The 27903-nt window shown below is 32.9% G+C and overlaps 1 protein-coding gene across 3 annotated transcripts; it reads right to left on the bottom strand.

Annotated features, from left to right (window-relative positions):
- Positions 1 to 26893, bottom strand: LOC142228399 (uncharacterized). 3 transcript variants are annotated; one of them, XM_075298819.1, is made up of 3 exons: positions 26453 to 26893; positions 5936 to 6356; positions 1 to 1083 (listed from the first exon to the last, which is right to left on the bottom strand). In XM_075298819.1, the coding sequence occupies exons 2-3, from the start codon at positions 6326 to 6328 to the stop codon at positions 10 to 12; spliced, it is 1467 nt and encodes a 488-aa protein (XP_075154934.1). In that variant the 5' UTR covers positions 6329 to 6356; positions 26453 to 26893; the 3' UTR covers positions 1 to 9. The 3 variants fall into 3 exon arrangements, with proteins under 3 accessions (XP_075154934.1, XP_075154932.1, XP_075154933.1); XM_075298817.1 differs by lacking the exon at positions 26453 to 26893 and adding an exon at positions 17303 to 17444; XM_075298818.1 differs by lacking the exon at positions 26453 to 26893 and adding an exon at positions 17303 to 17444 and having other exon boundaries at positions 1 to 1068.
- Between the last annotated feature and the right edge of the window lie 1010 nt (positions 26894 to 27903).

The following is a 27903-nucleotide window of genomic DNA, read 5'->3' as shown; positions in this document are numbered from 1 at the left end:
CTCCTCCTCCTAGCTGGTTGATGAGGGCGTTTGTACCCCATTTACCTTGCCGGGAAAATGACACATACACGATGGATTGGGCGTGTGACCTGGTTGTTCATCCAATTTCTTGGTTAATTTCCTCCAATAGTCTATTTGGGCATTGAGCAATTCAATTTTCAATTTCCTCTCCTCAATGCCCAACATGAAATAATCATTTTGGGAATTTTTATGGCTAACACTATTCGGTGTTGAGGTTTGTCTCTGATGACCTCCTCCATAGTTTTTGGTATTGGGTGTAAATTGAGAAGCTGCTCCAGCCGCCAAGCTATTGATATTCAATAGCAATTGTTGCGTGGAGGAATGATGTGAGAGATTGTGTAGATTTGGAGGTTGTTGCAGCAAATGATTGGGTGTGTGATGGCCATTGGGCGTCCCAACATTTCCCACTGCCGTTGAGGGTATACCACGTTGGAGTGTGGGCATACGGGGATTATTATCCAAAGAATTTGAAGAATTGACTGCACTTAGACCCAGACCACTTAAGAGCAATTTTTGTTCTGTACTGGCCTGATGTAAATTCAAAGCTTGACCACCGGTCGCAGCAGGACCAACTCCATTACTGGCATGTGTTATACTTAACGATGCATTTCCGTTACTATTCGTATTGTTGTTGTTGTTATTAATGGAATTTGCCAAAGCCTTCATATTGGCCATGCTTCCAATGCTCCCGACTCGTATGCCACCTATATTTTGTATTGTGATCTCAGGTTGTTGTTGTGGCAATTTGGGTGTAGAGGATGTCGATGTTGCATTTGTTTGTGGTGTACCTCCATTGCTGGATGTCGATGTGGGTGGTTGATCTTGTTTTTGTTGTTGCTGTTGCAGCTGTTGCCTTAAATCTGTAGCAAAAAGTTCTTCATCTTCTTCCTCGAGACAAACTTCTGGTATATCTTTGGGACTGATACAATCATCATCGTCATCTTCATCCATGGCCTCACCATTATTGGAGTGTTCATTATCGCTGATATCTTCGGATTTAATTACAATGACATCGTGATCCATGCCATCGTAATTTAGCGATGGAATCTGAAATGATAGAAACTGATATAGGTTAGTAATTGAAGGAATTTTGTTTGGGGGGGGGGGGGGAGGGGTATGAGAAATCGAAGCAATCTGGAGAACTTTTGAACATGAACATAATTGTTCATGAAAATCTAACTTGCTAGTAGATCTTGCAAAAGGACGTCGGAATTCGCCGTATGAAGCCTACCGACAAATTCCCAGCAAAACTCGTACAAAGATGCCGGCATTCGTGGCACATAACCTAACTCAAGTGGAACCTGCAGTTGTTGTCTAGTGTTAGTGCCGCCGTAAACCTTGGTAGAAGGTTTATCAGCGATCTTTGGTTCTTTATCTGAAACGAAGAGGAGAGCGAGGATTTCAACATGCTAAATGAATTCGCCGTATGAACCCTGTCGTCGTTCAGACAACAAATTTCTTAAGTGAAAGCCAAAATCCCAGCGATTCTCGTAAAATAATGCCGGCATTCGTCGCATATAACCTAACTCAAGTGGAACCTGCAGTTGAAGTCCCAGTATTGTTATGATGTCTACTGTTAATATTGTCGTAAGGTTTGTAAGCGATCTTTGGTTCTTCATCTGAAACGAAGAGGAGAGCGAGGTTTTCATCCTGCTCAATTCATTAAGCATTACATGACAAATAGGAGAAGAGGGAGGGAGGAAGTTACCTCAAGATCTCAAAGGCCCTCGATCCCGAGAATAGTTCGGCATTAATGTTGAAAGACCTTACCAAGCGAGATCTTCGAAATTATGGTCCTTCCTCGGTATTTTAAATGAAGAGGAGTGCGAATTTTCCCACGACATTCAATTCATTAAACCTTGATAGAGAGAGGGGGCGATGAGTTGAGGCAGTGAGAGAGGAGGGTTGTAGGAAATAACAACCTCTCTTCGCACTCTTAGTCGGTGGATGTTTCTAACCTCAAGTTCTCAAAGGCCCTCGATCCCGAGAATAGTTCGGCATTAACGTTGAAAGACCTTGTCCAGCGACGATCTTCGAAACTATAGTCCTTCCTCGGTATTTGAAATGAAGAGGAGTGCAAATTTTTCCACGACATTCAATTCATTAAACATTTATAGAGAAAGGGGAGATGATTTGAGAACCTCCTCTCTTCGCAAGGTGGCAAAGACATCGACCCCGTGATTGAAATGATCAATTTCCTTAATTTAGAGCTGAATTCCCACCGGACCTCGTAAAACGATGCCGAAATTCGTCGTGCAAAATCTAACACAAAGTGCAAAACGTAACGTTTTGTAGGCCAAGTGAAGGAGAGAGCGAATTTTCGGACCTACTCAAGTCATTGAGCATTACAAAATTGATAGGGATAGGATGAAAGGAAATTAGAACCACTCCTAGCACCTGTATTTGGTCGTTATTTCTGATCTCAAGGCCTCAATATTAAAACACCTTGCCCATTGATGATCTTTTAAATTATAATCCTTCCAGGGTACCTTAAACGAAGAGGAGTGCTATTTTTTCCACGACAATCAATTCATTGAAAATTAAAAGATTGATAGAGAGAGGATGGATGAGTTGAGAACCTCATCAAGGTCTCAAAGACATTCGAGCCCGTGATTCAAATGATCAATTTCCTTAATTCCCACCGGACCTCGTAAAACGATTCGTTGTGCAAAACCTAGCAAAAATGGAACATGCAGTTTAAATACCTGAAGCAATGTAACTGAGAGCCTCCTCAAGGTCTAAGAAACATTCAACCCCGTGATTCAAATTATCAATTTCCTGAATTCCCACCAGACCTCGTAAAACGATTCGTTGTGCAAAACCTAGCACATATGGAACCTGCAGTTTAAATACCTGAAGCAATGCAACTAAAGGCGATTTCGTTTCTGCCAAAAAGGTGTAGCCCTAGTGAAGGAGAGAGGGAGTTTTCCGATCTACTCAAGTCATTAATCGTTACAAGACCTACTCAAGTCATTAAGCATTACAAGATTTATAGGGAGAGGAAGGAAGGAAATGAGAATCACTCCTCGCAGTTCGTCGAAGTTTCTGATCTCAAGGCCTCAAACGCCCCCGATCCCGAGATTATTTAGGCATTAATGTTGAAAGACCTTACCCAGCGACGATCTTCTAAATTATAATCCTTCTAGGTTACCTTAAACGAAGTGGAGGGCTGTTTTTTCCCATCTTGTCAGTTTATTTAACATTACAAGATTGATAGAGGGTGGAGGGATGAGGGATGAGATGAGAACTTCTCTCCTCAAGGTCTGAACGGCACTCTAACCCTACAGTGAAGGCCTTACCAAGTAATGGTACAGACCTTATCTAGTAATGGATAGGTCCATGGCAATGATCTTTCTTCCCTAAAACTTACCTATGACAAAAATGTGCTTATGAGATCTCTTACAGATTCTTCTCCAAAAATCCACAAAGGAAGACCTTCAGTACGAAGAATTTTTGATTTTTTGACCGAAACTAAGAGTACCTCAAATCTGAGTATGGCATGACTACATTATGATCTTTAACGCTTCCGGATTTTTTTTTTCATCCTGGATTTCCTTTTGAAAGCTCCTATAGATCCCTCTCCAAAAAATCCACTAAGGAAGACCTTCAGTACGAAGTGCCGATAGCATTGATGACCGCTAAATGCAAAGCGATGTTTTTGACCGAAACTAAGAGTACCTCAAATCTTAGTATGGCATGATTTAACGCTTCCGGATTTTCTTCTCTATCAGCCCCGGCACAAAGAACCGACTGCTATGATCTTTAACGCTGAATTTCCTTCCAATGGAGGCCATCTATGCAAAGATCTTTCTTCCTGAGACTAAGAATATCTCAAATGTATCTATGGCATAAAAAACTGAACGCTCCTGCAGATCCTTTTTCAAATATCCATGAAAAATCTTCAGTAGTTCTTCGATGTAGTACAGCTCAATAGGCAGTCCTTGATCAGTGTAGTATACCGTTTATCAGCTTTGGTAAGAAGAACCGACTGCAATAAGGGCCCCCAAAGTTACGTATGGCATGACTAAATTATATTCTTGAGTTCTCCTAGAGTTCCTTCCCCCAAAAAAAAATCACGAAGGAAGATCTTCATTACGAAGAGCCGTCTGCAATAAAGACCGCCAGTGATCTTTTTGGCCGAAACTAAGAGCCCTCAAATCTGGATTTCCTTCCCTATCAGCCCACATACGAAGAGCCGACTGCTATTATCTTCTTCCCGATCTTTCTTCCCAAAATTAAGAATATCTCTGATATGCGTATGACATGGCAAGATTATGGTCTTCAATAAGGGACGAACACGGAATTATGTTCTGGTCTCTGGTTAGCCAAGTCAGTTCTCTATAGGTGAGAAAAAACTTCACGGGAAGCCAAGCCCACGCGCCCCCTTTCCTACAACTCCACGAAGAAAAATCTTATAGTATTATGTCCATCAAGTAGTTCTTCGTTGTAGTCCACTTAACAGCCCGATAGGTCTACTTTGCAGTGGAGTTAGCTGACGGAAATAACTGTCTTAATCATTCTCTTCATGGATAGTTGGGGGTACCTTTTTGCAGTAGGATACCGTGTATCAGCTCCCAAATACTGAAGATCTTTTTTCGTGGATTTTTTGAGAAGGATCTGCAGGAGCGTTCCAAAGCGTAATTTTTCATGCCATATGTAAATTTGTGCTATTCTTAGTTTCGGGAGGAAAGATTATTGCATATATGGCAGCCCATATTGCAACCGGTTCTTCGTGCCGGGGCTGATAGGAAAGGAAATGCGGAAGCGTTAAAGAGCATTGTTGTCGGTTCTTCGTGCCGGGGGTGATACAGAAGGAAGTCCAGCGTATGTCATAACAAGATTATGGTCTTCAATCAGGGACGAACACTGAATTCTGTTTCGGGGAACCCAAGCGATAATTTACTATGGCCTCTGGTTAGCCAAGAATGTTTTCTATAGGCGAGAGAAAACTTCAAGGGAAACCAGGATCCCGCGCTCCCTCTACGTTCCGCCCTGTCTTGAACGCTCCTGAGGTTCGTTTGAGAAATTTTGGATTTTTTTTTTGTCTTCGAGGTGATCTACCGAAGGTTTCTACAACTTCTGTGTACCAGCAAGAGTATTATCGACATTATGGAGCATTGGTTATGCCCCAATTACTCCATTACGTTAAGTATATTGATTTGAAGCCTCTAACAGACCGATAGGTCTACTTTGCAGTGAAGTTACTGTAATAGCTACCACAGTATCTTTACTCCATGGATAGTCGGATGTACCTTTTGTTAATTTTTCAGTTTTCAATTTTTAAATAACCAAGGAGATATACCGCAAGTTATTAACATTTCTCTATGCTAGCTACTGTTTTAGCGACATTATAGAAATTGGTCTATACCGCCCTTACTCCATTATATTATGGATATTGTTTTGGAGCCTTATGTTTATCAATTTGCTGTAATTGCTTCCAAAAAAAAACTGACATTTGGTTTTAATCCTCATAAATGGTAGAAATAAAAAAATCCCCTCCCTTATTGAGTCACCTAATGCTTGTGCAATAACCCCCAAACGAGAACTTCCTCATTGAGTGAGTGAGAGTGTGTGCGGGTATAGGTAACTGGAAGAGTAAAGTTGCCTTTCCATTGTTTTCAGTTTTATCAAAAATTCCACTTGACGCTTAATATGCGGACTGATTTCCCCATTGTGTTGGCCATTTCAAAGCCCGTTCGTTATCTATCTTCAAATATACACTTCACCTAAATACAAACATACACCCATACAGAGAGGGGCTCATATGATTTTTCAATCCAAAAAACCAGACAAACCTACCCCCACCTCCCCCCTAGACTTCATAAATCTCCCCTTGCCTTCTATATACATATAGAACTTATATGACTTCTATAAAAAAAATAAAAGCAAAAAATTTTTCAATTTTGAAACTTACCTTCGAGTCATCGTAATCATCCTCATATTTTTGTCTACCATTGCTATAACCATTTGGAGACATTTGTTCTGATATATATTGGGCCACCGATTCCTGTTGTGATATGGTATTGAGTAAATCCATAAAGGTTCGATTACCTTTACCCTCACCGCACAGATCCTTTTTCAATAATAATTTCATATTTTTATACAACTGCCGTAATTGTTTCGATGATCGTTGATGATAGACACGGGCATTGAACTCTTTGGCTATTTGACGCCAGACTTCATCCTTTTTGCGATTTGATTCGGCATCGGTACGTTTATTTTCGATTATATCCTTGTATTGGGCAGCAAAGCCTAGGACCATATTACGCTCCCGCTGTGTGTAACGGGGAGTCTTTTCCATTTTCATTTGACTTGGTAACGACGCCGTTTTGAAACTAAAATTAGAAAACACCAAACGAGAATTGCTTATAAATATAAAAACGGCTATAAGGATTTGTTTGAATTTTTTTGGTATTGAAGAAAAAAAGAAAAACCGAAGTAAGAACCGGAGTTGATCGTGTCAAAGCCTAAATTGAACTAAACTCTCATTTACCCCACATAATAGAATGAGGTGGAGATGTTGTTGATGGCAGAGCCATTGGTGGTGGTAAATGAAGAACAAACACAATAATCAACCTCAACAGCAACAACACAAAAACAACAACAGCCCCTCCAAAGTATTTGGCATTCAAGTGCGTTTTTCTATTACTCGCGTGCTCTTAAGTTTCAATTCGGTCTTCTCAATCTCACACACTCTTTGCTCTCGGCTTGTCCCTCACACAAACACAATCTATCTATCTATCATCAATTAATTCTCCCCCTAGCCGAGGTGTGGAGCACGCTCAACACAACACTTAACATATGGCCTGGCTCTCTGTTGCTATTGCTGTTATTGTTTTACTATCTCAGGCTATATGTATGCACCTTACCCTCAATGAATGTTGTCTGTAGTGGTAGTTATTCATCACACAAAAATAAAAGGAAAATAAACAAATACAAGTACTACAGTTTGGCCTCAGACATGGCACAGCCTATATTAGCCCGAGCTCACTGACTCTTCAGCCAAGGAGGAGGCCGACAAGCCAGCAGGCAGACACTTGGGGTGGTGGTGGTGTTCGGTAACCGTATTGTTCGTCTGTTTTTTCCGATGTGTTCTTGGCTATCTGTGTGGGGGTTTTAGATAAAAACGCGCTTTGTGATGTTTCATTTTTTTTCTTGGTGAGGGGGGTACAATTCAACATTCGGTCCTCGCTTGTGCCTCGCTATGCTAGCGCGTATTTTTTTGTAATCTTTGGTAGTGGTGGTCTCTTTTAAATGTTCCCTTTATTGGTTAAACTTCGTACTCTTTACTTTGTAGTAAAACGAGCGCAAGCACAACACACTTTGTTGGTTTTACTTTAGCCTTCTGCCATAATGGTGTATTATTAATATCTTAGGTTTTGTTTTTCTGTAGCTCCCCTTTGTTTTTGTAAAGGTAAACAATAAATAAATAGGTACACAGATACAGATATTACTAACACTTGATTATGACGATTGCGATGATTATGACGATGTCGTCTTATTTTCGACGTTGGTCTGATAAGAAGAACCTAGCACAAGTTATACGAGTTCTTACGTTATTCATTCATTTATTTTTTTTCAGTTTTCTTTTTTTAATTTATCTCAAATACATTTTATTATTTTTTTAAGGGAAGCTATATTGAGAGCTTTGATTTACTCTTTTAATATTACTCTGTAAATCATCTTTGAAAGGAAGTGCATTGCTATCAAAACACACACACATATATGTAGCCCCAAACATTCATAGCTTTTTGAGAAAAAACCAATAATGGAATCCAATAACGGTTAACAGGAGTTTTTATTACAACTCATCATTACCAATAAGACTAAGAGGTTAGCAGTGGTGAAATATGTAGAGAAGAGCGAGAGAAAGAGAGAGTAATGTACGTCAAATCCTTGCATTGTCATTATGTAGAGTGGCCAGATTAATAATTTAAATAACGCAAAGATATACCTCAACGAAATGCCGCTAAAAGATAATATTTGTTATAAAATTCATTTTTAAAACTTTTCACTTAAAAGAAATTGCAGTTTTGTATTCCTTTAAAGCATTGCAGTTGAAATTTCAGCCAGATATTTTTGTGTGTAAGCGCATTAAGGTGACTGCCATGTTCGGCTTTTCTATCAAATCTTCAAATTCGATTAAAATCTTGTTAATACTTGGATGAAAATATCCAAAGCATTAATTACTTTAACAAAATGTAAAAATATGCTAGTTTTCTTCGGAGAAACTGAACAAAGATCCACACCCAGAAAAAAGTGAATCCACCATAAAAGAAAATTTAGGTTTTAATTAGAAAATTTTATCAAAAATAGTTTAGTAATTACAACTTGATACAAATAAGTTAATAATTTTTGTCCAATTGAAGAAAATTTATTAAAAACAATAATTTCTTTTTTTGTGATTTAATAAAATTTCATATTTTGGAAGAAAAAAAATTGGAATTAAAAATTGCTAAAATGTCTTTAGCGCTATATGAAATTCTAGACAGACACAATTTAAGTAAAATGTACTCATTTGAGAATCTTATGAACACATTTTAAGCAAACTTCACCCATTTTAGCAAAATATGAACTATTTTCATAGTTCATACTTCATTTGTATATTTTTTTTTTCATTTTTAGTTCACGTCATTAAAGTAAGCAAAAAATAAATAAAATAAGAAAAACATTCCTAATATTTGGCAAAATGAAATAATTTTCATGAAGTAAAAGAAAGTTAAATTGGCTATACATAATTTCATTGCCTTTTTTCTGAGGGCATCTTAGATCTGATCAATTAAGCTCAATAATAAAAATCAAAGTTATTATACCCTGGCCACTTTGTGGTTTAGGGTATAATGACGTCCTTTTTATAGCCGTATCTGAACGGCGTGTTACACTATGAGGGAAAACACTTAGAGAAACTTAGAAACACTCAAAAATGTCGTTTTTTTGATGGAATAGAAACCATGACCCCAGTATACGCAAAAACATGCAGAGAAGAAAAATCCACAACATTATTAAATTGAAAAATAACCCAGTTAAAAAAATCCACTTTCAAAAAATCCGGATTGATCAGGAGAGGAAGTTGGTTCGTCTTTAAAAACAGCATACCGTTAATTTTCAGAAAACTCTCTCCCTGGGGGTTTCACAAAGAGAATTTTTTTAAGAGAGAATCATTATACATTTATAATAACATTGTTCTCAGGCTCAGGAGAGAGAGAGAAACATAACACATTCCCCCCAGGTTAACATCAATACTTTACCAGCACTTTGTTTCAAAAAAAATACAATTTTTCATCGCTCTGTCAAATATTCACCCATTTTCTAAACCAAGTTAGAATAAAACCCATTTTTTCCAATACCAAAGATCAAAACGTGGGCAACATTTACTAATAGACGACAATACAGCCACGGGTTTGATATCTAATCTGGGACCAAAGATTAGAGACAACCAAACCAAAATGGAACAAATAATTCCATGATAAACTGTAATACTACGCGACAGGTAGGTAGGTAGATAGGTAAGTAATTAAACATTGCTTTGCTTTGGACAAAAAGCAAAAGAAAAGCTAAAGTTACGTTAAATGCCAAAATGAAGTGATGAACAAGACCAACCAAGAAGAAGGAGGAACATATAACACAATAGATAAGAATTGTAGAATGGAATAGACCATAATCAACAAAACCTCATACACCTCCTCTGCAACCCAAATATATATATAAACTATGTTAAAGATAGATTTAGAAAACACACACACATGCACACACTCAAGGCAAAATAACACAAAAAAATAATAACTCAACCTAGATATATATGCGCGTTTTACACGGAGACACTCCACGGAAAGTAAATACGGTACTAACCACACGTAGTCTCAACAACATCTATGTATGAATCCATACTAAAAACTAAACTGCAGCACAATTCAAGTCCGGGTGGGAGAGTGTAAAAGCAAAGAACAATCAAGAGGGACAACGTTGCGAGGGGTTGTAGTTCAGAATAACTGCCACCCATTAAAGTCATCAACCTGACTCATAGACAAAGTAAAGTTTAAAATAGCATTCCTTGTAAGAACGAATAAGCTCTTGCAAACCCCATTTAAAAGAGAAACAGAGAGAGAGTGAGTGAGAGCAAAGCGTTACTCTATATAAAATACCAGACTTTTAAAAGACAAATGAGAGTTGAAAAGCATTGCTGATTCGTTGCGTGTGACAAGCCAAAGCTTTAAACCATTGCTTGCGCAGCACAACACAAGATAAAGTCAAAGAAAAAACCCAAAACCAATACCAGTTTACAGGTTAGGGGTTGGTTTTCCACCTAGAGAAATACAAACACACACAAACCCACACATGGAAAGCAGCCCGAAGCCCTCGAATGAACAAAAAACTACGGCTTAACGTGTATGTAGCCTGACTGGCAATGCAACAACAACTAACGACTGTTTCGTTTATTGACAATACCATTTAAGGCTTGCCATACATTTTGTTTATGCTTGGCTTTTACAGTTATTTCCACCCAAGGACAGAATAATGGGATGGGGATAAAGGAGATGAATTCCAACCAATGAATAATAATTTGTGAATGACGTAAGTTGAAAATGATAATAAACTTTGTTTATACCATGTTCTCCTAAAGCTCGAACTCTCTGTTTCGGGATTTCTTAAGGGTCTTTCCAAACAAAATCGTCGAAAAAGGAAACAATCGAGCATAACTTGAACATAGTATTAAGGATTTTGGTGTTGATTTCTTATTAATAAAGACATTTTTAGGGAATATATACGTCAACATTTTATTTCTATAGAAAATTTTTATTTCTATAGAAAGTTTTGTCCAAATTTTATTTCTATAGAAAATTTTGTCAAAATGGTATTTCTATAGAAAATTTTGTAAAATTTTTTTTTCTATAGAAAATGTTGTCAAAATTTTATTTTTTAAAAAATTTTTTATCAATTTTTTTTTAAAGAAAATTTTGTCAAAATTTTATTACTATAGAAAATTTTTATAATTTCTATAGAGCATAGCAGCAAAATCGCACTTGAGAAAGTTGCAAGTTCTTCAAAACAAATGCCTAAAGATGATAAATAATAAGCATTGGAGATACTCTACATCTATACTCCACAACGAAACAGGATACATGAAATTGGAAGAATTTCTTGCCATGCTTAATTCTAATTACATGAACAAAGCAAAATATTCTCCTTATCCGCTGATAAGGTCTTGCTGCGAATAAGACTTTTTATTAATACTTCAATCATTAGAATTATCAAATCGGAAGTCGTATGTTAATCGTGGCTATTCCCGCAATATCCCTCTTTAGTCATACATATTCCAAAATATTTGAACTGATTATGATAATGTATATAAAGGTTTTATCCTAATTTTCCCTTTAAAAATATATAGATAAATATAGATTGAAACATATTGTTAATATCTCTGATGAATAATCTTATTTGTAGCAATATCTAAAAGATAAAATCTCATCCAAACATTGTAATTATAAATGAGAAATGAAGACTAATAAAGACGAATTCAAAAATTGAAAAAAAAATATATATATAATTTCTATAGAAAAATTTATCAAAATTTTATTTCTATAGAAAATTTTGTCGAAATTTTATTACTATAGAAAATTTTGTCAAAATATAATTTCTATAGAAAATGTTGTCCAAAATTTTATTTCTATAGAAAGTTTTGTTCAAATTTCATTTCTGTAGAAAATATTGTCTAAATTTTTGACAAAATTTAAAATTTTGTCCAAATTTTATTTCTATAGAAAATATTGTCTAAATTTTATTTCTATAGAAAATTTTGTGAAAATTTTATTTCTATAGAAAATATTGTCTAAATTTTATTTCTATAGAAAATTTTGTCAACATTTTATTTCTATAGAAAATTTCGTCAAAATTTTATTTCTATAGAAAATTTTGTCAAAATTTTATTTCTATAGAACATTTTGTCAACATTTTATTTCTATAGAAAATTTCGTCAAAATTTTATTTCTATAGAAAATTTTGTCAAAATTTTGTTTCTATAGAAAATTTTTAAAAAATTTCGTTTCTATAGAAAATTTTTGTTAAAATTTTATTTCTATAGAAAATTTTTAAAAAATTTCGTTTCTATAGAAAATTTTTGTTAAAATTTTATTTCTATAGAAAATTTTTAAAAAATTTCGTTTCTATAGAAATTTTTGTTAAAATTTTATTTCTATAGAAAATTTGTCAAAATTTATTTCTATAGAAAATTTTGTAAAAATTTTATTACTATAGAAAATTTTTATAATTTTCTATATTTTATCAAAATTTTATTTCTATAGAAAATTTTGTTAAAATTTTATTTCTATAGAAAATTTTGTCAAAATTTTATTACTATAGAAAATTTTTATAATTTCTATAGAAAATTTTTATCAAAATTTTATTTCTATAGAAAATTTTGTCAAAATGTTTTTTCTATAGAAAATGTTGTCAAAATTTTATTTTTTAAAAACATTTTATCAAAATTTTATTTTTATAGAAAATTTTATCAAAATTTTATTTCTATAGAAAATTTTGTCAAAATTTTATTACTATAGAAAATTTTTATAATTTCTATAGAAAATTTTTATCAAAATTTTATTTCTATAGAAAATTTAGTCAAAATTTTATTATTATAGAAAATTTTGTCAAAATATAATTTCTATAGAAAATTTTTTCCAAAATTTTATTTCTATAGAAAGTTTTGTCCAAAATTTTTTTTCTGTAGAAAATAATGTCTAAATTTTTGACAAAATTTAAAATTTTGTCCAAATTTTATTTCTGTAGAAAATATTGTCTAAATTTTATTTCTATAGAAAATTTTGTGGAAATTTTATTTCTATAGAAAATTTTGTAAAAATTTTATTTCTATAGAAAATTTTGTCAAAATTTTATTTCTATAAAAAGTTTTGTCCAAATTTTATTTCTATAGAACATTTTGTCAACATTTTATTTCTATAGAAAATTTTGTCAAAATATTATTTCTATAGAAATTTTTGTCAAAATTTTGTTTCTATAGAAAATTTTTAAAAAATTTCGTTTCTATAGAAAAATTTTGTTAAAATTTTGTTTCTATAGAAAATTTTTGTCAAAATGTTATTTCTATAGAAAATTTTTAATAAAATTCCTTTCTATAGAAAATTTTGTCAAAATTTTATTTTTATAGAAGTTCCCCTCCTATGTAAATTATAATTTGGCAACCCTGTTATAGGGAAAAAAATCTATCGATTGATTATTGGTCAATGTATATTGGGAGCAATTATGAAAGAAAGTTAGGCCAATCCCTACCCATGGTGTCCCATTACTAATATACCTCATAGCTGATTTCATATCGGCTTGTGTCGTTATTTCATTTACCTTATATCTTATACGATACCTTGACTGCTTATCATTGCTTTTCTTTCGAAAGCGTACATTCATGATTACTAACAATTATTACTTTTGGGCCAATACCTTGTATAAGCTTTTCTTATTGGAGAAAAATCTATGGTATAAAGGTGGCCTCAGTGCATAACATTCTTCAGGATGTCCATATTCTCATATCTATGCAAGCTTCTAAGTTGACAGATATACTCTTGGTATACAAGTTCATTGAATCATGGGCTCAAACGATTTACCCCTTTGTTATTATTATTAACAACATTGTGAAATCTAGTCGAGATTATAAAAAGGACAGACATAGCAACGGCATACATGCTCATAAAGAGTTGGTCTCAGCTGCTTGTAGGTGTTGTTGTTGTTGGTTTTTGTTTTATTTTTTGTGGTATGTATGTCGCAGTTTTACGTAAAACAAAGTCAGGTGGAATTCTATTCATTTTAGCCCTGTTTGTTATTGGTTTATTGTAGTCTTTCATTTTTCTTGTTTTTATTGTCACTGATAAGCGAAGCTTTATTTTGTTGTGATTGTTGTTGTAGTTGCTGTTCAGCTTGCTAAGGTTTACTTTGATTTAAAATGCGTACTCTCTTTGTTTTGTGTGATAGTGGTGTTGGTGGTGAAGGTGGCAGACAATTTTTATCCTCTTCCTCACCTCGCACTTGATCTCTTTTCATATCTTGGTTGAATTTCCAAAACTAATTTTTGTTTTCATATGCTCACAAGTACTGTTGATAAGACAAAAATAAAGTCAGCCCCTCTTTCGTTTAATAATATGTGGGGCATATGAATCAACCTGGGCTTGTGTGGCTATAGAAATCAATACAAGGGTTACCAAAACCTAATTATTAATAGGATGTTATTGATTTTCTAATTGACAAAATTTTCTAGAGAAATAAAATTTTGACAAAATTTTCTAAAGAAATAAAATTTTGATAAAATTTTCTAGAGAAATAAAATTTAGACAAAATTTTTTAGAGAAAGAAATTTTGAGAAAATTTTCTATAGAAATAAAATTTTGACAAAATTTTCTAGAGAAAACAATTTTGATAAAGTCTTCTATAGAAATAAAATTTTGACAAAATTTTCTAGAGAAATAAAATTTTGACAAAATTTTCTATAGAAATAAAATTTTGACAAGATTTTCTATAGAAATAAATTTTTGACATAATTTTCTATAGAAATAAAATTTTGACAAAATTTTCTAGAGAAATAAAATTTTGACAAAATTTTCTATAGAAATAAAATTTTGACAAAATTTTCTATAGAAAGAAATTTTGACATTTTCTATAGAAATAAAATGTTGACAAAATTTTCTATATAAATTTTTTAGAGAAAGAAATTTTGAGAAAATTTTCTATAGAAATAAAATTTTGACAAAATTTTCTAGAGAAAAAAATTTTGACAAAATTTTGTATAGAAATAAAATTTTGACACAATTTTCTATAGAAATAAATTTTTGACAAAATTTTCTATAGAAATAAAATTTTGACAAAATTTTCTATAGAAATAAAATTTTGACAAAATTTTCTATAGAAATAAAATTTTGACAAAATTTTCTATAGAAATAAAATTTTGAGAAAATTTCTATAGAAATAAAAATTTGACAAAATTTTCTATAGAAATAACATTTTGACAAAATTTTCTAGAGAAATAAAATTTTGACAAAAATTTCTAGAGAAAAAAAAATTGACAGAATTTTCTAGAGAAATAAAATTTTGACAAAATCTTCTATAGAAATAAAATTTTGAGAAAATTTTATAGAGAAATAAAATTTTGACAAAATTTTCTAGAGAAATAAACCAACAGAGGAAAAGTACCATATTTCCCCTCTGTTGTTTAAGCTCAAATGTCAAATTTATTTGGGATTTTTTAAATTTGGTAGATTTGTGGAAAAATTTTTCTTCAAATTTTGGTAGATTATTTTTTGGCACTAGTGACAAACGTGATTAGCGCTTCCTTTTTTAAGTATATGCTTGTGTTTATACATTGGCAACTCTACGTTATTTACCGTTAAAAAAAAATATATTCGATTTTAATTTGGCAACACGCAACTCTGCGTTATATATTCCTATCGCATATATTGGACTTCCTTTTCCAAAATGTTTATTCTTTTTCTTGGCTAAATACTTATTTAACCACTCTCGTAATAACATTATTTGATATTTTATTCTTAAAGCTTACAAAATTTACAAAAACAACATCATATTATTCTTTGTGTTCTCATACCTGTCTGTCATTTTTCCAGATTTTTGAAAACTACCTCGAGACTAAAATAGCTTTCTCAAAAAAAAAAGAAAAATCCAAAAACAACAACAACAATAACTGAATGGAAATTTTGGAAAATATTCAACAAATATCCCCACCAAGCTTATATATACAGTGAGTTAAGATTTGGGCCAATTAAACGTAAATAAGTCGTAAGGCATAAAGTATATGTGTGCGCCGCATCCAATGCAAATGGGACCAACAACAACAAGAAGATCATCTCAATATACACCCCTCCACAAAATTTTAAGAGCAAAATGAGTAAAGATTTTGGGGATATAAGAAAAGCGACAACGAGACTAAAAGCCAAATAAACAAACAGTGGGATTTCGTTGTATTTTTTTTTTGTAGCAATAAACGATTGCTATGGCTAAGAATCACCTAGTGTTTCTTTTTCTTCAAACCTTGGACTAAAATTAAATGTTCAATTTTCACATAAGCAAAACCAAACACACACACGCACACAGATATACACCAATATGAAAATCACCTAGAAGCCAAATTCATATGTCTCAGAGATCACCGTTATTTAAAATATTTCTTAAGCAAGAGTGCTGATGAGAGAGAGAAAAGAAGAAATACAAGGGATATGTGTGTGTGTATGTGTGAAATTCATTCAAAGGGCAATTTATATAGTATTACACACCTAGGCCGGCCTGCCCAAAGTGAGTGTTGTGTATAAGTATCAATAGGTGGTATTTAGGATGTCTAAGAAGGGGAAGGGGGGATGCAAAATAGTGATGATCTTTTTTCCTCGTTCTAAACTTGCTTGTACTCTGCTTTGATTGACTTCTAACGGCACTTTGTATAGATTGGCTAAGTAATGCAGTAAGCAAGAGAGAGTGAGAGAAACATAAGATTCTCATACGATTGTATGAACTTAAAGCATGCGCCTTTTTAGTATTATCTCAAGAGAGCTTACTTTATTTGTACTGACATCTATTGTTGGCGGTTTTTGCGTTGTATATAATGATCAAAACCAATCCTGTACAGTAGGGGTACTAATATCCACCACATCGCCATACTACTGGCAACTTTAATAAAGAATATCACAATATTTATTGATCATAAATGCAAAATTATTGATTTTTTATTTCCATAAATTTGGAAAAGGTTTGTGTTAAAGTATGGCTACTATAGAATCCATAATACAATTTGCTATGATAGCGAGGTATGCTTAACGACTGACTGGCTGTTTGGCCTGTCTGCCTTCCTTCAAATATACATTCAGCCATCTCCATTCATTTGGCCGCCAAGTTAAGACTTTGGATGCTATTTTTAAATGATTTTCACATTCCCACTTTTGTGTTGCTCACTACTCACTCCTCTCTCGAGGCCATAAACATAAAGCACTGTTTATATGTCTCTGCGGTCTATTGTGTTTATACTACCACCTCACACAATCGACAAGGGGGACGACGACTCGGACTATAACGGAGACTCTCCCAAAACAAAAAATGAATTTTCAATTCGCAGAGTATTGAAAACGGCTGTTGTTGTTATTATTGCTGTTGCCTGCCTGCGCAGTGCTCTCTTCACTACAATTTTCTACTTGCACATAGTATATACAAAAATTTTCAAAACACTTGGTATTGAAAACACGGAACTAATTTCTCCTAAATTCAATCAACGTTCTACACTCACGAGTTTTCATTTTGGTTCATGATTTTTTTTTGGTTTTTTCTTTATTTTTTTTGCCTTGGTATTGTTGTTGCTGCCTACGATGATGATACTCAGAGATTGTTAGTGGTTCTTGTTGATCGCAATGTTTGCAGCAGCGACTGAGTCCTACTGTATTGAAGACGGAATGGATACTGATTTAAGAAAACCATTTCAAGTTGGCTATGAGCCGATCGCATCTCAAAGATCGACCAGAATATGGCAACAACAATACAACAACAAAGGAGGACAACCAGAAAAACTTTCGCTGTTTCGCTCACCAAATGATTAAACATCAGAATCATCTTAGCCTCGTTATATATCGAGTATATCGAGTGTATTACTCGTTGAATTCCTTCATCAGAATATGTACTATGTGGGCAGACTTTTTCGTTTTTTGTTCTGCTTTTCTTTTTTCTTGGTTACATATAGTATTTGTTGTTGAATTAAGAAAAGCGTAGAATTGAAAAATAATTCTGAGTCAATACAATTTAATGAAAAGCATAAAGGGTATAGTTTTACTACAATGCAAGATTATTTTCCAAGGATTATTTAATCCTTGGAAAGAATGTATTAGGTTCTCAAGAAGCTAAATAAACTCCAAGGTTTGAGACTTAGGCAAATTTCCAGGGGGGGTTTGCAGTAAAGGGCTTGAAATTTAATTCCAATGTTTCTGGTAACCTTAAATTCCTGGCATACCAGTGTGTGGAAAGCCCTCTATCTGCCGACGTATAACGAATTACGACGTTTCTGGACAATGAGGAGGCCTTCATAACGAGAATCCGAGACCAATAATGAAATAATAGGTTAGGTACAATGGTGAGCATGTTAATTACGATAACCTGAGATATATTATACCAAGTATGGAGGAGTGGGAGGAAATGAGGATCCCTTTCGGAATTCTGAATATCTAAAATGGACGAATGAACTGATAGCGGAATTTATAGCAGTGAACTATGAATATGAGAGTTGTAGACGTTAGATAGCGATTGCAGTATCCTTCAGGCAATAACTTCTCACAAAAAGCTGCTGGGTCCCTATTGATGAGGCCGTTATTAAGAAGCGATATCAGCTTCTTCATCGACAGCCAAGCAGCTATAAAGCCTTGGACAATGCAGACATAAGGTCTAAGGTAGTCCGACGCTGTCGTAAAGAGCTTAAGGTTCCCACTGAACAGCATAAGGTAACTCTGTGCTGGGTACTATGAGATAATGAGAAATGAAGAAGCATTTGTGCTGGCCTAAGTAGGGCGCTTGTGGAACGAATAATTTCCTTGTGGTCGTTTTTCCTCCGCTGTCTTCATATCTTTAAACGATTTATGACAAATATGATTAACTATGGCGAGGACATAGGTTCTCTTCCGAAGGCTGTGAGAAATCGTCAATCATCGTCAATCATATTATGGTCCATGATCGAAGTTGATAGCCGAGGAAACGAACCGTAGGATGGCGATGAAGAAACAGAAGTAGAAGCCTTTGATTGGAATTATAACTGGACATAACACACTAGGGAAACCTATGGTAAGAATATGCCTCAAAGACGATGACATTTGCAGATGGTGTCTGGACACGGATGTTACGGAATACTCGTACCACTTCCTGTGCCAGTGTCCAGCATTATCCTTTAGAAAAAACAAGATATTGGGCTTCGTTTTCTTTTAGGTTCTCATCGATCTGCGGCAGTGTAGCTTAAGGAACCCACTTTCCTTCATCAGGATATTTTAAGTAACTTCAAGGAAGACGGATATATTTAAGTTCTTGAGCCACTTTAAAGAAGACCACCTCAGAAAGAAAATGTTGAGAAAATTGCCTTGATGAATCATAATGGACCTATAGTTGTCTAAGTGAACATCAATTCGATCCAAGAATTGTTGTCATCCTCTACAAAGTAACCTAATCTTATCTAGAGATGAAGACAAATCTGTGATGTGTAGTTGTAGCCCTTGGGAATTGATGTATGAAACAAATAAGGAGAAGACAAAAATTATAAGGACTAGACATTTAAGCTTCTACATCCAGTTTGAAGAACCAAGCTGCCTCTACTGGATGAGTCCAGGGTGAAGTAAGTGTATCAAGTTTTGAAGGACACGCGAAAAGATGATTCTTGATGAGGTGATCTGCCCACAATTTGGGCAGACATCATGAATTGGCCAGTTTAGAAGGGGTAGGTTAGGTTACCATAATGATGAACTTCACTCCTATCGATTAGTGCTGCCCGATCTATGTTCAGCTTAATGACAAGGTACCTCCTTTTTATAGCCGAGTCCGAAAATGTTCTGTCAAAGGAAATGTTCTATTATCTTTACATTGGAAGCGTACTTCAATGATGTAACTAAAGACATTAAGCTCTAGAGATAATGTCCTTCGGATGACTAGAGTTTTGTACCACATGAAACGTTAACTCATCTCCCTTGGTGAAATTGATAGTTGTTCCTCATGGCACTAATGATACTAATGTTCCTAATTGACCAATTCTATTATACGAACCTCGTACACTTTATTATTTTATTCCTTTGGTACAAGCGAAAAACAAAAAATCAGCTCATTTCATTGGCAAAACTCGCTGTTGCATCCATTGGTTTCACCCATTCTATAGACTTGAGATTGAGTTCAGATTCTATTTTTATCAAAACTATTTTGAAATACCCAAAAGATACGAAACGTCCGTGTATATCCGACACTCGCATTTACGTGCAATCAAACACTAAACATGCCTACCGACTCACACATACGCAAAGAATTTTATATCCATGATGATCTGCATATGAATGTGTGTTCATGTGTGAGATATGGCGTAATTAGAATTGTGTTGTTGTTTAGACTTGTATTTTTCTTTTGGTTTTTAGTTAGTATTAAATTGTTTTAAAACGGTTTATAGTCATTCACACCATCATTATTATGGTCATGATGATGATCATCATCAGTATCTTTATTTTGAAGCTGTAATCCTTTACGGTTAAAGGTAATTGAACTTCATTTTGTACTACAAGTCATTACTCTTCTCCATATTTATAGCTAAGGAGTTGTAGTGAGCAAAAGGGTGTGAGAGTATTAGAGTGAATGATGACAGAGATTATCAACGACGAGGATTTAATTAAAGCAAAGAGTGAAGAGAAACAATTGGTTATCATATTATGGATTGCTCACATTTTAATCACTAATAGAGTTTGTTATGCGTTAAGTTCGCTTATTGAAGAGAAATCCCTAGGACTCTTTAGGGATAAACACAACTTTTATCTCACCACATTTACGGTTAAAGGTAATTGAACTTCGTTGTGTACTACAAGTCATTACTCTTCTCCTTATTTATAGATGAGGTTTTGTAGTGGGCAATATTTTGTGAGAGTATTAGAGTGAATTATGCCAGAGAGAGAATTAATAATGATGGAGAAAGAATCAATAATATTTAAAGCAAATAGTGGAAAAGTACGAAATATGGTCGCTTATTGAACGGAAATCCCTAGGACTAATTGAAGTTAGGTTAGGTTCGCTTAATATTGTTTTTTTTTTTTATTTCAGCTTAAAATCATGAGTTGATCAAACTGCAAGAGTAGCTTAACTAACAGAGAGTCTACAGGGCAAAGCCATGTATACGGTTGGTCGGACGGCCGTTATACGCTTTTATTAGTTTTTTGTAATAAGTGAAACACAAAAACACGAATCGGAAGATAAAGCAGAGATATCTAATAACACTATCGGCAAGTAAAGCAGAGAAGCAGATATAAAAAGAAAAGTAAAAACAGATCCTTTAAAATTTATTGTACGCTTTGTTTATTTTATTTTATTATTTTTTTTCTTTGTAAGGCGGAATGAAGTTATTACATTTTATTTATTTTTTTTTATAAAAATATTTTATAACCAAAAAATTAGATTTTTTTAGTTTTTTCGAATTTTGGTGAAATATAAAAAAGTTTATTTGGATCCCAAGATATTGCCTTCCTTTAAGGATTTTGGTATTGATACAGAACCAAAAATGCTGATTCTTAAAAATCCTTAACAAGTGAAAACCATTAATTATGTCTAATAAATATTCTTGAATTTGTCGAAAAATATTTATTTTGTTTGTAATAATGTTTAGTTAAATTTTTCTAAAAATAATCTAATTTTGTAAAACTAACTAAAAATTTTATTCCTGATTGGTTCACTGTTTTTTTTAGTGTAGGGAACTATATACATTCAAGAAAAGTTTGCATCCTAATTGTATACTTCGTGTAATTTCACGCTACTTTGACTCGAAATCAATACCAAAAAAATTAAGTAAAGACAAAACCTTTGGAACAGAGAAAGTTTATTTCCTAGTGCACAAATCTACACAGGATATTTATGGAAAAAACATTGATAAGTTAACAGATTCATTACAATATAGGAGTATAGGACTTTAATTATGCTAACCATAAAGCTATCAAGGTAATCGAAATCGAAATTTCAATTCCATTTTTTATGCCTGCTTTGATTGCGCAGGGGGAGTGGAGGCGTTTCTGAACTCAACGTATATCTAAATGCCTTTCTCTATTTCACATCCAACATTTGCCCTAATTCCAAACTAAACACTTTTCACCTCTCTCTCTCTCGCTCGCCGTGCATTTCCCCACCTTTCACAATAGCCCCAAAGACTCGCCTGATATTTGGTAAGCCTCTAATTTTAGAATAGCTAACGTATACTTTGGAAATGGAGAAAAACGAAATTGAGTGAAATGAAACATTAATACTTAAGAACAAATCATAGAAAATAACAATGTATGCTTGAAACACATGCCACGAGAGATCACCAATGGAGTCTATAACGATGTAGTTTGGCCAACATAAGATGTCTGCTGCAGCAACATATCTCTTGAAATGTTTAATGGTTAGGCTTAAGTAAGGCATTAGAAAGAGAAATAAATGCGGAAGTATGGAGGAAAACCAAAGAGTTAGCACGTACCACATGTGTAGAAAACCAATAAAATGTCTCACTCGAAAGGTAGAGATTACGCATAAAAATCATGGAATTGATAATTGCGGTAATTTCAATTACAGACCTTTAATATGAATTCTTAATTTTTCTTAGAGATTTTAAGGCATCGAACCCTGTTTCTTATCCGACAAAACTTTTTATAGAAATAATTTTGATAAAATTTTCAATAGAAAAAAAAACTTTTGATAAAATGTTCTATAGAAACAAATTTTTGACAAAATTTTGTATAGAAATAAAATTTTGACAAAATTTTCTATAGAAATAAAATTTGGTCAAAATTTTCTATAGAAATAAAATGTTGTCAACATTTTCTATAGAAATAAAATGTTGTCAACATTTTCTATAGAAATAAAATGTTGTCAACATTTTCTATAGAAATAAAATTTTGTCAAAATTTTCTATAGAAATAAAATGTTGACAAAATTTTCTATAGAAATAAAATTTTGTCAAAATTTTCTATAGAAATAAAATTTTGTCAAAATTTTCTATAGAAATAAAAATTTGTCAAAATTTTCTATAGAAATAAAATTTTGGCAAAATTATCTATAGAAATAAAATTTTGACAAAATTATCTGTAGAAATAAAATTTTGACAAAATTTTCTATAGAAATAAAATTTTGACAAAATTTTCTATAGAAATAAAATGTTGACAAAATTTTCTATAGAAATAAAATTTTGACAAACTTTTCTACAGAAATTAAATTTGAACAATTTTTTTCTATAGAAATCAAATTTTGACAAATTTTCTATAGAATTAAATTTTTGACAAAATTATGTATAGGAATAAAATTTTGAGAAATTTTTCTATAGAAATAAATTTTTAAGAAAAATTTCTATAGAAATAAAATTTTGAGAAATTTTTCTATAGAAATAAATTTTTAATACAATTTTCTATAGAAATAAAATTTTGAGAAATTTTTCTATAGAAATAAATTTTTAAGAAAATTTTCGATAGAAATAAAATTTTGAGAAATTTTTCTATAAAAATAAAATTTTAGGAAAATTTTCTATAAAAATAAAATTTTAGGAAAACTTTATATAGAAATAAAATTTGAAGAAAATTTTCTTCGGAAATAAAATGTTGACAACATTTTCTTTAAAAATAAAATTTTAACAACATTTTCTTTAAAAATAAAATTTTGACAAAATTTTCTATAGAAAAAACTCTTTGACAAAATTTTCTATAGAAACAACATTTTTACAAAATCTTCTATAGAATTAACATTTTGACAAAATTTCTTTAAAAATAAAATTTTGACAAAATTTTCTATAGAAAAAACTCTTTGACAAAATTTTCTATAGAAACAACATTTTTACAAAATCTTCTATAGAATTAACATTTTGACAAAATTTCTCAAATATCAAATTTGGCCACCCTCTCTGGCTCTCTTTTGCTGGCTTTTTGGACTAAACGAACGACTTCCAGTAAAAATTTGTTAGAATTATCAAAAATGTTTGAGTTCGCGAACGGGGCTAATACAGTGGACAATTTTTTTCATGTAATCAAAGATTTTTCATTGCTATTTTTATAGTTTTTCTTTTTCAGAGCTGTGGCACATGTAAGTTCTGGCCTCATATTGTATTAGCTTTTCTGCTATTCTTAAATGTCTAATGCTACTTTGTATTTCTCGATTTGGAAATTAAAACAAAAAAAAAAAACGAAACGAAGAAAAAACACAATTCCAATGATGATCAAACACACGTAGTGCCTTTCTTGTGTAATTTAAAGTTTATTTTTAAAACATAGCCCCCATTAGGAAGAGACTCAGTATTTATCTAAAGCAACGAAGATAAAAGAATATAGCATTCGGAGGCACACAAGACGACCACAACCCCCGGGCATGAGAATACTCAGTGATCTATGATTTAGTTCTGAGCCAACTTCCATGATATTCGTAGTTGTCTATATTTGATGTTATATCTCCTCAATTTCCTTGTGCCATGCTAGTCAGAAAATTTCCTTTATTTAGATTCTCTACAAATCTGAGAGTAAACATTAATGTCATTATTTTTAATTTGTTTACATGATGTTTGATTAAACGCACACGCCAACTATTCCATTTAGACTCTGATCATGCTGCTAGCAAATCATAGACATATAACCCAAAGCCACAATACAACATATGGTTCAAGATTTCAACAAATTCTCAGATCTGCATCATACATATGTTGTGTCTTAAAAAATCCCTCGATTTACTCATTTTTTTCTGTGGCCATAAAAGGGATTCAAGGATTTTATATTCACAAAAAAACTAATGTAGGGTTTTTTATTTTTACAATGTTACAAAGGAAGTTCTATATAAACATTTACACCATTTCCATGCCATCACTTCTAAATTTAGCTACTTCCGGTTGTGATGTAGGTACAGATTTGATGAGACACTTGAATGACAGATCGCTACCTGTGTGAAAGGCTTTTCACATGGGAGATAAGTGTAAGCAATCTCAATAATGCATTAAAAAATTTCGCTCCCGAGAGAGAGTATATCCTCATTGTGTTCTTACATTTCTTATCTCTCTGGCTTAAAGATACTTTCTTAAGCATTTTCAAAAAATAAAATAATAATCAATAACAATTACAATTAAGTAATTCAAATTACCTTAAAAATTTGCTATATGGGAAAAATAGAACACAGCATTATTGCCGTAAACACAAGACACGCTCTCTCTATATCACACACTCCCACATACTTCCTCTATTTTAGTAAACACGATTTAAAACCAGGAGAATATTTTTTCTCAGTTGGTTATTGTTCGACGGTTTACATTTCCTATCTAATTGATTACAAAGAGTTCTTTTTCAGCCACAAAACAAAATCGATAACAATTAACTTTGTAGTAAAGTCAAGTATGACCAATAATCAAGGTATTGGAAGCTTTCAAAATACATTAAAAAGTTGCTATATTAGGATAATTGAACACAGCCATTATTGTCGTAAACCCAAGACACGCACTCTCTCTCCCTCTCTCACACACATTCACACATACCTCACCTACTTTAGTAAGCACGATTTGAAACGAGGAGTAAAGCAACAGAGCTACAAAATAATAGACAATCACACAAATGATAGACATACAAACAAACAAATATTTCAACAGGATACCAAACAAGCGCACATTTACCATTGATGTCAACTAGCAACTGGATAAGGACTGAAGTCCATTCAAAATAACAACAACGAGAAAGCAACTATAAACGATTTGATGACGAATAGATAGAAATATGTATCATCAATTAAATATTGACTTTATTTGTGAAATGGAAATATGACGTGGGAGAGAGAGAGAATAAAACCAGCTCAATCACAAGGGGGGGACGAAAAAGGAAGGTAGTTTCAATGCTCAAAGGAATAAATTCACTTGATATTTAGGACAAAGTGAATAACAGAAAAATTTGGCTTGTATAGATAAAATGAAAAGTCCAAAACGAAGACAAAAGTTGATGTCATGGTTTGAAATGACATTTCTGTAATAGTAATAAAATAGCAACAACAAATGGATAGTATTGCAACGGTATATTGTCAGAAAGAGACAATATGTTACAATTGTCCTGGGGTCAGGGGTTTAAAACTGAGATTTAGATCCATAACAATGAGTGAGAGGGAGAGAAAATATTGAATACATATTTTTGAGTATGGTTTTTAATTCCCGTTAAGCCGAAAAGGGGGCAAAAAAAAACGAATATTTGAAAATCTCAATAACGTTGGGTTTTATATTGCTCTGTGTGTGTGCGCGCTAGAGATGTTTTTCAAAACCTTGATGATGACGACACTGCCATGCACACAAACACACCCATACATTATCCAGCAGCACTCACAAAGTTGGGTTTAGTTTGCCAAAATTGAGGGGTGAAAATCTGCAGCTCACAGTAAACACACACACACACATCAAATAAACAAGGGGGCAATGGCAAAACCAAACCTCAATGTTGCCACAATGGGCGCCTGTATGGGAGTGTGTGTTCGTGTATATAAATAATACAGACTTGAGACAGATGTTGGCTTATGAAGTCTGTATTGAACAAAGATTCTTTTTTTCCTTTCAAAGGTGGTGGAAAATCCAGATTCATAAAACAAGGACATGGTTTTTGTGAAATGATGAAATATATAATTCTTATAAGAAATACTCAAATAAAATTGATTATTAAACAAATATCAAATAGGGTATAAAAATACAACTTACCAATAAAAGATAAAAAAACACTAAATTATAGTTAGTGTACACCAAGATCTTAAGTTTTTTTTTTTTTTTTTTTTTTTGTGATTGTACACTAATATTTTCTTTAGTTTTTTTGTTTTATTTATATTTCCATATTTTTGTTTTTCAATAATTTTGATTCATTTATTCACTCATGGATTTCACACAACTCTTCAAACAACACTAAATAAAGCTTCATTCTATCCTTTAAATTTCCGTATTTGTCATTGCACACGCAAGCACACCGAATGAATAAATGCTATTTTCTTCGTCCTGCATCACGAGTTCACTTCTCTCTTCTTCTGTGAGTTATAAGCGCGTTTTGGCTTCGTCCTTTTGTTCCCGCCTTTCAAAACTCATCTTTAGTTTCAGTGGGGTTTTTGACTAGTTAGGGCTTAACTTTGTCAAGCTGTTTTCATGTCGAGAGTTTTCATTTCTTTTTCACCCATCTGTTTTTATCCAAATACAACCCCCTTGGTAATGATGTTGCCATATGTTGGCAAAGTGATAAACCCAATAGGCACATAGTAGATTTCAGATGTGTTTTATGGTTGTCAGTGTTGCCGACAGAAAAAAAGTTTCATTACACTACATTACTTTTTCCTCTACAACGACTTTAAAGAAAATTTAACTCATTTTCTTCTTCATCTAAATTTAGTCAAGATTTAACATCAATATTTTTTTCAATCATTTTGATTATTTTAGAAAAAGTAATCGTAAATATAACGTGGTTTTCTATTTGAAAACTAAACATAGTACCGGTACTACAAGTGTAATGATGTTTGAAACTTTTCCTGGTGTCAGAAGTGATGCAATTCCTTTCTGGTATGTCAACAAAATTGTATGTCGAATCCTGGGTAATGACCCACCAATCACACAAGCATATAATTACCATAAATGTAGAAGATTTCCTGTATATATTGATAAAACAGTTTAACAATAAAGTTTTTCCTAATTTCCCCTACCTATGAAAAATTGCATTGCTATATATTTGCTAACGAAAATTCTGTGAGGCATTATTATCGATTGTTTACATTTTGCTCCCAAGGAATACATTGCAAAACTGTGTTATTGGCACGAAATTTTCGCTAAAGACAGAGAGAATAAAAACACAAGAGAATGAAAAGCGCACTTCTACAAAAACAACAAATGTCAACCGTATAGATGTCGCACAATGCCTGCAGCTTTTATATTACCGACGTTGCGATCGAAGCGCTGTTTTGATAAATTCTTTATAAAGGCATCGATAGTTATAATTTCAAATTGTCTGCCAAAAAATTATTAGAATGAAAAGATTTAAATAAAAGAACATTTGTTATTACAAAGTAGGTTATAAATCCTATTTTCCTTACGTTCGTAAAGCCGGCAGACAACTCAACTGGGAGACGGCGAAGCAAATTGTATGATATTTGAGAGAAGCGCCGACAAAACTGCAT

The sequence above is a fragment of the Haematobia irritans genome, chromosome 3, assembly GCF_050003625.1.
Source record: "Haematobia irritans isolate KBUSLIRL chromosome 3, ASM5000362v1, whole genome shotgun sequence".
Taxonomy (NCBI): Eukaryota; Metazoa; Arthropoda; class Insecta; order Diptera; family Muscidae; genus Haematobia; species Haematobia irritans.
The sequence above is the reverse complement of the archived record's forward strand: the minus strand, read 5'-3'. Positions and strand labels throughout refer to the sequence as shown.

Bases quoted from the DNA above. Each gene is read 5' to 3' on its own strand.
- LOC142228399 (XM_075298817.1), bottom strand. From the start codon at position 17,322: ATGAACCAAAATGAAAACTC. The intron at 6,357-17,302 runs GTGAGTGTAGAA...TTCTAATTTTAG, and splicing joins ATGAACCAAAATGAAAACTC to TTTCAAAACGGCGTCGTTAC. The intron at 1,084-5,935 runs GTAAGTTTCAAA...AACCTATATCAG, and splicing joins ATGATTACGATGACTCGAAG to TTTCTATCATTTCAGATTCC.